We start from the raw sequence: 12,064 nt of genomic DNA on the forward strand, positions 1-12,064 counted from the left end.
TGCCTGTTTCATTTGCTTTTAAGTACGAGTCTGCTTCTCTACATTTCCTTGAACCTTTAATCCTTGTGTTAAGCCAAATGGTTGCCAGAGTTGTCTTAACACCTTAAATCTGAAATATTCCAGACGATAAGCTTAAACTGGCAACTTTTGGAAAAAAAGAATCAGCAAAATTTTCCTGGTTTAAACTGTCACTGTATTTCTAGTTGGCATCTGTTATAGGATCAGAGCCCTCGGACAATGCCAGATAGGAGATTGGCCTCCTGAACTATAACCTTGTACTATTGTTCACTCCCAGATTCAGTCAAAGGAAGACATGACTGTGCAGACAGCCGGGCATGTTATGTCATGATAGAACTGTGGCCTGTGGGAAAGATAATCCAAATTAATGTAGGAATGAAGCAGATACAGGGAACTATTGATAAGGATTAAGAGAGCTGAATATGTATACGAGAGAGCAAGTAAAGTTAATCTGGGAATTTGATTTTGACTCTATAATCTCTCGATTTACTTTTGTGAGATACATAGAATACGACTACAAAGAAGCAGCGAGTCGACAGCGTGAAACTAGGACCAAACACCTTCTCCTTGTCCCCCCACCCATGTAACTTGAGTGCAACAACCATACCAAATTCATTTAAAACTAAAAGAAAGAAACAGATACAAATAGTTGTAGATGATTAAGTATTGGTGTATAATAAGAGATGGGACTGATGAGAGTCTTTGTTTTGTGCTTCAAAAGTCGATGGTCCAAAAACACTTGATTGAGTGACTGTCTGATATTACCCACGTCTTTTATGGTCCCCTTAATTTGCCTTCTCTCTGTTTATTTTTATTCGCATGAATGATTTTTGTTTACATCTCTTCCTAATCTTATCTTTACCAACTATACCCATCCTTATCTTTTTCTTGTTCCCCTCCCTCCTCAATAATAATCCCTATATAGTATATAGTAGTAGACTAGTAGTACTGCACTACGTCAACTTGTTTAATACTAGTATGATTAATAATTTAGAAAATATATCTTTAATCATAGTGGGCATAAAAATATTGAATGAGACTTGGATGACATAACAAGAAATCCTGAATTCGAATCCTTTTACTTTGATGATAAAAACGGATTCATTCTCATTTTACTTTGGACTTTCTAGTAGTAGTAGTACGTTTTTTTTCTTTGACTTTGCTCGATATCTTTCCTTGGTCTCTTTTTTGGTGTGAGTTTACATTGTGAGGTGCGCCTTCTTATCTCTTCTTTCTTCTGTTCTTCCCATCCTTTGCTTTTAATCAAAGAGTTCATCTTTCTCAAAACTTCTCCATTCTCTATTTGTCTTTCATGATACAAGTTTGTGGAAACCCACTTTGCTTATTCCACCGTGAAAACTACTATTCAGTCTCCACGTTTACCTCTCTAAAAGATGAGACAAATTTACCATCCGTAGTACTAGTGGTATCATGAGTCGTGAGACTTTTGTTGATATTTTGGGTTAAATCTGCCGTATGCTCAGTTTCTCACGCATGCATTGAAAAGAAAAAACTAGAAATACGTGTTTAGCTAGGAACAATGACGTTGCTCAACATTGAAACGTTAAGTTCTAGCAACGGATATGCAGCATATGCTGATGACAAAGAGGGTCTCCACTATAAAAGTCATCACCCGTCTTTAATCGATGCGTTTCAGACTGAATCCCAATAAAAGCAAAGTCCATCACCTATTCATATTGTTACCGACACCGGAGACACATATAGCATTACTGATAGATTTGCTATTAGGACGTTTCCCAAGGCTGAGCGCTATGGTCATTTAACATTCAAGATGGTGTCACGTCTCTCTGAACCACCTCCCAGCCCTTCGGGTGGTTCCACATTCACTCTAAAAGCGTCTAACCGTCGGGCGTTTAGAGTTTAACCATTGGACGTTTCTGACTGAGCGCCAAATTATTGGGCGCTTGATCCAGTCAACTCGGTCAAAGTGCCAAATGATTGTCGTGTATTTTTGAGAATGATTATAGTAAGAACGGTTTTAATGAGATGTGTAGATGCGTGAAAGAAATGAAGTACGACAATGAGATTTCTATTCCAATAAAAGTGCGTTGATAAGGTTGATGGAAATTCGGTGCTAAATGAGATATCAATGACGTGTTGAAAAATGTGTTTCGTTTCAGGATGGAGTGGACGATAATGGGCGGACATGACACTTTTATAATGAGTGACTTCCCTTGATAATTTACGTGAAAGACTCATCATGAGCGAGTGGTTGTAGACGACACATCTGTAAAGTGGTTTGAAAATCAAGTTATCAGTTATAGTTAAACCCTACGAAGTTGAGTCTTCTCTCTGAACCTTCATATCCCGACCAGAACACGAGTTATCATTAATAATGTGAGTTATGTCGTCTGAGTGTTAACATGGTGTAGCTTAAAACAGGTTAAACAAATATTTAATCCTGGCGACCAATGGTTTGGCACTCAGGTGTGGCGTCGAATGGTTAGTCGCTGGGCGCGTTACCATTACACCCTAGGAAGCATATTCTGGGAGAATATATTGTTAGGCGCCAAACCACTGGACGCTAAAGCAGATTTCTGGGCGCTAACCCGTTGGTCGCTCCTGTGTTGGTTCAAGATAGCATCCAAGCAAATGCTTGAACCTTATGTTGAATCAGAAAAAAAAAAACGCCTTTATAACGGTTTTTAGGTTGAATCTTGAATCTTGAATAACCATAGCACCCAGACTAAGGCCAAGCACTATGATAAGCGATTCCGCCGTATGGCTTAATTATTATGGTTTTTTCGTGTCGCTTAAATGTAGAGATATCTCTTAGATACACAGAATAGTTGATCAGATCTGATCCACCTTATAGCTAAGGAAAATCACACAGAACCTGAGTTTTCGCTAAAAAAACTACTTTACGGAAACTCAATTTATGTGTGATTCTCAATGGATACTGAGTATCCGTTTCTGATTTTTACTCTTATACACTAAAACTTCTTTTTTTCATTATTTTTATTCACTAAATTTTATTTTATTTTACATATTATATTTTTTTTTGTCTTTTCTTGATTATTTTTTAACCTATACAAATACTTCTACGAGAAAAAAAAATAATTGATACTCAGTTTTCTTTTGGCACTATTTACACGGAAACTGAGTTTCCAAGTAGTGAGCTATGGGATTTTATCGCTCCATAGTGAGGTTGGCCTGAGACCTATTTCCCTTAGCTTCAAATAATTTATAGCTAAAGGAAATCCTTCACCATAGTGTTTAGCCTAAGGGAATTTTGGTCAGCTATGTGGGTGAACAAACGAGCTTTTCCACTGTGGGCAAATATATTCGGTGAAAAAAAAGAGTGTGTGGTTGAAGTTTGGACGCGTGTGGTTGGTTAAACCGCTGGCATTTGGAATAAAGACACTGGCGGTTGAATAATGAGCATATGCGGTTAACTTTCCAGTGACTCTAACTTTCAAACACTATATATCCTTATATTTTCAACCATTTTTACTCACACCAGTTTATTCTCTTCTTCTTAATTTTTATAAACGAATTATACTATTTATCCTTTTAATTCTTAACTAGTTTACAAAAATGAAGGCTGTTATATACACTATAAGGGAAAAAAGAAATCGAAAAGATGAATGAACTAATGTCTGCTACAAATATCGAATATATTCAAAATCGTGTTGTTGAGTTTGCTTCGCCAAATGTAGTTGCTAGCCCAGAGTTAATTCTAAGTCATGTGCCGGGCATCAAGACTTATGATGTTCAATGATATGGAGAAAATTGTTGGACACATAAGAACATTTTTATATTTGTTGGAAAAGTGGAAGTATTTCGGATCTTAGAGGTGGAACGAAAATGAGGAACAAAATGATGATCCAAATTGAAATACTTGTAAATTTTATTTATGTTACATGTTTTAGGATGAATTCAAATTGCTTCGTAAAAGTTCCATTACGTCTCATTAGATGGCACTATTTCATCTTTCATAACCATTACATATTATACATCTCAGTAGAGATCTTCATTGAGATGTACTTGGTGGAAAAGCATCCAACAAAAAGAGATCGACTTTATCCAAAACCTTAAGGATTTGAAAACAACTTTCAAATGGAAAGTTGTTTATTCCATCTTTTTCATTCGTCTAGATATTTTCGCACCAACTGAGCATCAGTTTCCCGCATAATTCGTAATATGGTCAAAGCTATAAATTCATTTACTGGTTTGATAATTGTTTGAAACCAATACTGTAAGTCGATATAGCACAACGATTTGGGTTTCCGGTATCAGTGCAAAATGTTTCGTAAATGGCCTCCCAGACACTCACCCTTTTTGTTTCTTTTATAAGAAGCTGATACTGGAACACATGCTTTCTGAAAATAGTTAAATCTTCTTTTTGAGTAGACCGAACACGACGAACTAATAATAACATATATGTCATTGATTTATTTTTTTTAAATTAGAAGAAATCTATGTGATATTTGAGATTTAAATGAGGTGTAATTTGATATGATGTAGTTGAGATTTGAATGAGGTGTAATTTGATATGATGTAGAAAATGAGTATATATACAAAATTCAAATAGAGCCATTGGGCGTATTTTCTTGCGTCGTTCATCTATAGAAGAAATTCCATCTGGTTAACTTAGACCGCATGAATTAAGTTCAACCTATCTTCTACAGCCGCGCGATGGAAGAAGAGATGCGCGTCTCTTGTTTGGCAACAATGCGCAAACCCTCAGATGTATTGGTTTGCCCATCCATATTTCATGTTTTCTCATTACGTAGTGGGAGCAATATAACAAATCTAAAATTTATTTGTCCAATAGGAATTGCCCTTATGGATCACGAAATATAATTTTTTTTGCGAGGCTAATTTTAGTCAGAAGTGTTTATCACACTGCATATATTATGTATGCTTCACGGTGTTATTTGCATATCATAGTAACTATCAGATCACGAGAGAAATTTTAAGATTGTTTAGTATATTTTGAATTGCGAAACAGTTTTTTTGCCAACTGAAATTGTAGGTTACCAAGCAAATCAAAACATGAGATATATTTTGTGTCATTTTCATACGATGTTGGTCACACACCATACTTAAATTACAATTGTATGAATCATGATGCATATTTCGGGTTAGGGCCCAAATCTTTCATATCGGAAATATGTACTTTGGTTAAAAGTCAAATTTAAGGCTATAATGCAAATTTAAGATCAATAAACTTTTTTCAAATCACTGGTTAATTCTAGATTATAGTGCAAACTACCGTGCTGATTTTGGATGATAATCGTAGATTTTGATTGATAAGTAAATTTTCGGCACGTGGTAAAACACTTCTCAGTGAAGTAGAATTTGAATGACTAATCAGATTCAATTAGGTCATTTGACAAATCTAAAGTCATCCAATTAGACTTGGAGTTAGTTAAGAAAATTTCGGGTAGTCGAAGTTTGGGTCATATTTGGTCATGATATATAATTTAGTATTCAAACCACCATCAAAACTAACAACCATAAATTACTCTCTCTTCAAATCACAAATCGTACCATTACTTCATAGTTACAATATTTTTTCGATTATTTGATGGAACATTTCGATCTCCAATTAATTTTTACAAAATAGTTTCTCCTGCTGGTGTTGTGATCTTGGCATATCAATCCAACTCAGACAATCTAGATGTGGAAAATGAGTTTGTTCATAATCTAACTTTTACTTAATGGATCAATCAAGATCATGCTATATTATCATGGTTATTCGTAACTTGTGTTGAAGAAACAAACTCGCAAGTTCTTGATTGTACTTTCTCTCACGTAGTTGGGATTTGATTGGAGCGTTATTATACCGCTACTACTAAATATTGGTTAATGTAATTAAAGGGGTATCCAGTTAATTGGAATAAGAGTTCTGGCTCTATGTTGTGTAGTTCAATAAAGTAAGATTAATTTCTCATCAGTTGGCATAAATCGATAGAGCAATTTCTGATGAAGATCTAATTATATCTTTTGAAATTTTGGGATTACTGCTTTCTGAAGAAGCCAGAGTTAATTCTTAGTCAAAAATTGATCTCACCGCCGCTTCTACTAATGTCTCTCAATAACAAAATTCAGTTCCTAATCATTATTATTTTGAACAATAATATTTGGAATATAATGATCCATAATCAATTACTTATCTACAATTTCAGGTAATCATAACACTTATGCTTCTGCTCAACTTCACTAGAATTCATATTCACCCAGAGGAACATTCAATAGATCTTATAGTTTTCGTGAACATCGTTCTGATGGTCATTTAAAAGATGGGGCTAGAGGTGGTATATCTGATAATAGACGAAGATTTGGCAGGTCTGGTGGTGGCAACAAATTTTTCCACTACCTGTGAAATACGATTAATACATTCGGTATCAAATTTGTAGGAAATCTGGTTATTTTGCTTGTGAATTAATTGGTGCAAGCTTCTAGTGAAAACTAATTGGTGCAAGCTTATAACACTAGTTTTTGATGCTTATCTTGATGAATTCAGGATTTATGGTGTCCAAAACCTGAAGCATTTGCAGTTTATAATGAGAATTCTTTTACTTATCATTCTGGTTGGGTACCTGATTCAGGAGCTATACAACATATAACAATTGATTTGTAAAACTTAAATCTGTATTATGAATACGAAGAAACAGATCAAGTGCGTGTTAGTAATGACTCAAGTTTGCGCATAACTCACCTTGGTTCTTTTTTTCGTCCAACATGATACTACCATATTTTCTCTTTCTAATTTATTTTCATGTGTCATCAATTATTATAATCTTATTTTTGTGCATCAATTTACAAATGAGAGCTACTTTGAGTTTCATCATGACCAATTTTTTTGTGAAGGATATGGTTACTTACAAGTTTTTGCTCCATGGTCTGGTTTGTGTTCACAACTAATCAGTTAAAATATGCATTACTTTTATTATCTCCACTATATCTAGCTGGCACAATAAACTAGCTCATCATTCTTTTCAAACTTTGAAACATGTTTTACCTTCATTGTAAATTATTTGTCTAATATTATTTGTTTTGCATGCCAACTAGCTAAAATTCATGCATTGTCATTTCCCTTTAGTTCTCATAACAATGTGGATGGTTCTCCTGATTAGATTAACATTGATGTATGGGTTTCACCATTATGTTCTATCAATGGATTCAAACATTATATGCCATTTATTGATTCTTTTTAATTGTATTTACATGGATGTATCCATTAGCTTACATATCTAGAGTTCTTGGTACTTTTATCAAGTTGAAAAGTCATGCTGAGAATCTTCTAAATAGAAAATTAAAGATTGTTCAATCTGACTGGGAGGGTGAATACAAAAATGTTTTCACATGTTTAGACTCTTGTGGAATATGCCATCGGGTACCTTACCCTCATGCACATACTCAAAATGGAATAGTTCAAAGGAAATACATGCACACGGTGAAACCGGATTAGCACTTCTTTCTCATGCTTCTTTACAACTATCTTATTGGTCTTATGATTTTGAAACTTCCAATTTTCTCATTAATAAATTTCCAACACCCATATTGCAGAAAATTTCTCCTAAAATTTCTCTTTTTATCTTAAACCAAACTACAAGTTCTTGAAAACTTTTGGGTGTGCATGTATCCAGGTCTTAGACCTTTTAGTAACCATAAAATGGAACTAAGGCATGTTAAAATGCATATTTCCGGGGTACAGTCCCATGCACAAGGGGTACAGATGCTTTAATCCTCTTACCAACAAAATCATATTTTCTAGGGGTATAAAGTTTGATGAGCATGATTATTTTATTTTTTATGTAAAACTATTTCAGATAATGGAGTTTGATAATGCAACTTTATCTACTATATTGGTTTCGCATTATGATTCTTCTTGTGCTGTAATATCTAATAAATTAGACATTCCTTTATCTGATCTAACTGTATTTCTACCTTTATCATCTTCTACATCATGTTCTGCTGCATTATCATCATCTGCTACACCAAATTCATCTTTATCTTCAATTCCTACTACCAATAAATATATTTATGACTATAAGGGGCTTGAAAGGAATTTTTAAGCCTAAATTTTATGCTTCAGAGATGCAATATGTGTGTGGAGATATCGATATTCCTACTTATTAATCTAAAGGTTGTAAAGATCCTAGGTGGAGAGCCTCCATGGATAGAGAGATAAATAAATTATTGCATAATGGTACTTGGAAATTGCTATTTCTCAGTTCAGGTGAGAATGTTATAAGCTACAAGTAAATATTTAGGATCAAGAGAAGTTGATGGTTCAATAGAAAAATATAAAGCCATATAGGTTGTCGAGCGATATAATCAAGTTGAGGGGATTAATTATCAGGACAATTTTGTACTGTAGTTAATCCTATCACAGTTCGCATGATTCCTTATATTTCTATTTTTAAAGATTGACAAGTCAGACAACTAGATGTCAATAATGCTTTCTTGCATGGTCATTTGTCAAAAGATGTATGTATGATCCAACCTTCGTGCTATACTGACAAGCTTATGCAAATCATGTTTTCTAATTATAATGATCAATCTATGGCTTAAAGCAATCTTCTAGGACATGGTTTGACAGACTTAGTCAGTTTTTGTTGAGTTCCATAGAGAGATATAAAGCCATATCGACTGCCGAGGGATATAATCAAGTTGACGGGATTGATTATCCTACCACAATATGCATGATTACTTATATTTCTATTTACAAAGGTTGGCAAGTTAGACAACTAGATGTCAAAACGCTTTCTTGCATGGTCATTTCTCAAAAGATGTGTGTATGATCCAACCTTCATGCTGTACTGACAAGCTTCTGCCAAATTATGTTTGCTAATTATAGTGATCAATGTATTGCTTAAATCAATCTCCTAGAGCATGGTTTGATAGACTTAGTCAGTTTTTGTTAAATTGTTGTTTTTATTCTTTAAAAAATGACACTTATCTCTTCTTTAGGGTTGATGCCTCTGCAGCTCGATATGTCCTTATTTATGTAGCTGACATCTTAGACTTGGTAGTTATTCATCTACATTGATCAACTCATTAGCGACTTGGAGAGGATAATTTGCTATCAAAGACTATGAATTTTGTAGGGATACTTCTCTGTCAAGAGCAATACATAACAAATTTATTAATCAGGACCAAAATTGAATTTCATCAAAGTCATGCTCCACTCCTTTTGCCTCTACTAATGTTTCGAAGAATCTCCAACTTTTGATGTTCATATTCATGGGGCTTTTCAGCATATGCAGTCATCAACAAAGGTTATTTAATCTGCAGTAAAGTGTATTCTCGGGTATTTGCAGAGTACTCTTTCGTATGATTTACAGTTCAAAGGTGAAGTTATTTCCAGATTCAGGTATTTTCTGATGCAGATTGGGCTGGTGACCCAGCTGATCACATGCGATCTACTAGTGGTACGACCAACCATGTTCATCATACCGAACTTGATTTCCCCGTGTTCTATAAAGCATAAAACTATCTCCAGATCGAGTACTGAATTTTAATATCGTGCTTTAGCTGATGCAACTCCTGAGATTATGTGGGTTCAATCACTTTTGCCAGATCTTGAATTACATTCTCTAAGAGCTCTAGTCTTGTGGTGTGATAATATGGCGGCTGCTTATCTCACAGGTAATCTCATATTTAGTTGTTGCAAAGTTTTTGGAGGTAAATTATTTTGTCTGCTCAATAGCAGATAAAAAAAATATTTACTAGAGGTTTATCTACTTCAAGTTTTTTTCTTGAACACAAGCTCAGTGACTCAGATCCTCCATCAACAATAGACTTTCGGAAATATATCAGAGCATAAGCTTATTCACTCATGTGTACAAGTGATCATTTTCGTTGTGCTAAAAACTTGTTGGTAACCGGTTAAAACTGTTGTCAATTTAAATCGGTTATCAAACTTGCTTAAATACCTGCTTTTTCATTTTTCTATACTCAAGAAATTACAATTGAAATGGAATAAAATTTGAGAGTATGTTCACCAACGGTCACTCTATTAACGGGTCCAAAATAAATGAAATAGCCAGAAATATTTAAAAAAATCCTATTTTCATTTCTAGAACTACAATGGTTCTGGACAGACCGTCCATTTAAACCGCTGGAAAACGGGATAGACATAAAATTAAGTGGGTCTTGTCCCTACGTGGAAAACATGGAGGATGCTTCTGGTGTTTTAAGTCTGTGCGGTTTTTTTTTAGTTTGGTTCAAATTGAATTTTCGTTAGAAAAATTAACCCAGTAAATGTCTCTACAAATACAAATAATAGGTTGTTGTGTTGTGTTTAAGAAGAAAATCAAGTAATCAAAACAGATGGAATTGACTTATCTGCAGCCTATCACCGAGCGTAAAAATCACGCAGAACTTTGGGTGGTGCACATCATTTAATGAATAAAGTTTTTAGCAAAATATCATAAATAAGGGCATACCAGTAACTTAAACATTCCATCAATCTCATCAGACCTTATGCTAACCAGCCGCAGTCTTGAGTAGTACACAGAATCAATTGCGATAAATCTGTAATTTGCGATTAATTACTGTCTTTCTCACTATATATAACACATACTGCTACTCACTTTCTCTTCCTACTCTTCAGCTTTCCCTAAAGGAATAGAATTTATCGAAAAATAAAGTAAGAAATTAATACTCAATTTATTCTAAAGATCTGCTTCAGCCATGGCGATGGCCTTCAAGATGGTATACCACTACTACATACTGATGCTCTATGATAACTATCCCTTTCTCTAGTCTCTTGTTTCTAATTACTCAATTGTTGATATGGTGTTATTTGTTGTATTTGAATAGGCAACGACTGGAATATGGGCAACAGAAGAATGTAAGAGTGCATTCATGGAGATGAAATGGAAGAAAGTTCATCGTTACATAGTTTTTAAGATCGATGAAAGATCTAAGCTAGTGACCGTTGATAAAGTTGGTGGGGCCGCTGAGAATTACGATGATCTTACATCTTCATTACCTGATAATGATTGTAGATATGCAGTCTTTGATTTTGATTTCGTTACTGATGATAATTGTAGGAAAAGCAAGATCTTCTTTATCGCATGGTAATCCTTTCATTTTTGATTATCATTCATCATTATTCTCCATTTCAGATCATTATTTGGATCATTTTGATGATACTGATTTTGATTGATTACAGGGCACCAACAGCATCAAGGATAAGGGCAAAGATGTTATATGCAACATCAAAAGATGGACTGAGAAGAGTTCTGGATGGTATTCATTATGAAGTACAAGCTACTGATCCGGATGAGATGGGATTTGATATTATTAGAGACAGAGCCAAATAAATTTTCGCAAGACACTCCTATGCCGAGCAAATTTGGTGGGGTTGAGACAATTTTTGCCACTGGAGCTCACTTTTTAGGACAGTCTCTCTATATCCTGGCATCATATCAATTAGTGTTCTCCGTCCATTTACTCTATCCAAGACTCCGGCAAGACTTGAAGTTGAAGCCACTTGTGTATTTGGTGGCAATTAAAATTCCGCGCCTCCCTAATATATACTATTTACCTGCAATAAGATCTGAAACCCGTAGAGGTAAAAGATAAGAAAATGTGATTCCCACCGGAGGCCGAGGCAATGTTGTTTTTGAGCTTCATTTATATCCCCTGCACCAATGATTACTTACTGTTGTTTTTTGCTTTGGTTATAACCAAATTTTGTTACTAATGTAACTTAAATAATTATAATTTGCTAATATGCTTCGTTGAAATCTCTTAATGGTGTATTAATCAACTTAAATCATCATTCGGCAGTGAGACTAATAGCATCTCTACTGAAATGGTTGGGACCATTAAATAACAGCCTACGCACATCGGCAACAAAACAAAAGGCGGTGTTATAAAAAAAACCCACGTTATACCACGACGGAGGTGGCGGTGATAGCAAAATGAATCTGTAGATGTATAAATTGTATACTAGTTGTCGGAAGTAACTATCAATGCCGTGAAATAAGATCTTGATTCGCGCTGTGGAATCATCAGTGTGCCAACCGGCAAGATAAAAGGATAGTCAATGCAGTGACCT

At 34.7% G+C, this 12,064-nt stretch overlaps 1 protein-coding gene across 1 annotated transcript; it reads left to right on the forward strand.

Moving 5' to 3' along the window:
• The first annotated feature begins 10,494 nt into the window (after positions 1-10,494).
• On the forward strand, positions 10,495-11,754 carry LOC113288922 (actin-depolymerizing factor 5-like). Its single transcript, XM_026538075.1, has 3 exons — positions 10,495-10,710; positions 10,819-11,078; positions 11,174-11,754. Exons 1-3 carry the CDS (start codon positions 10,690-10,692, stop codon positions 11,322-11,324), a joined length of 432 nt encoding a protein of 143 aa, XP_026393860.1. The 5' UTR covers positions 10,495-10,689; the 3' UTR covers positions 11,325-11,754.
• The last annotated feature ends 310 nt before the right edge of the window (positions 11,755-12,064 follow it).

Source organism: Papaver somniferum, chromosome 6 (assembly GCF_003573695.1).
Source record: "Papaver somniferum cultivar HN1 chromosome 6, ASM357369v1, whole genome shotgun sequence".
Classification (NCBI taxonomy): Eukaryota; Viridiplantae; Streptophyta; class Magnoliopsida; order Ranunculales; family Papaveraceae; genus Papaver; species Papaver somniferum.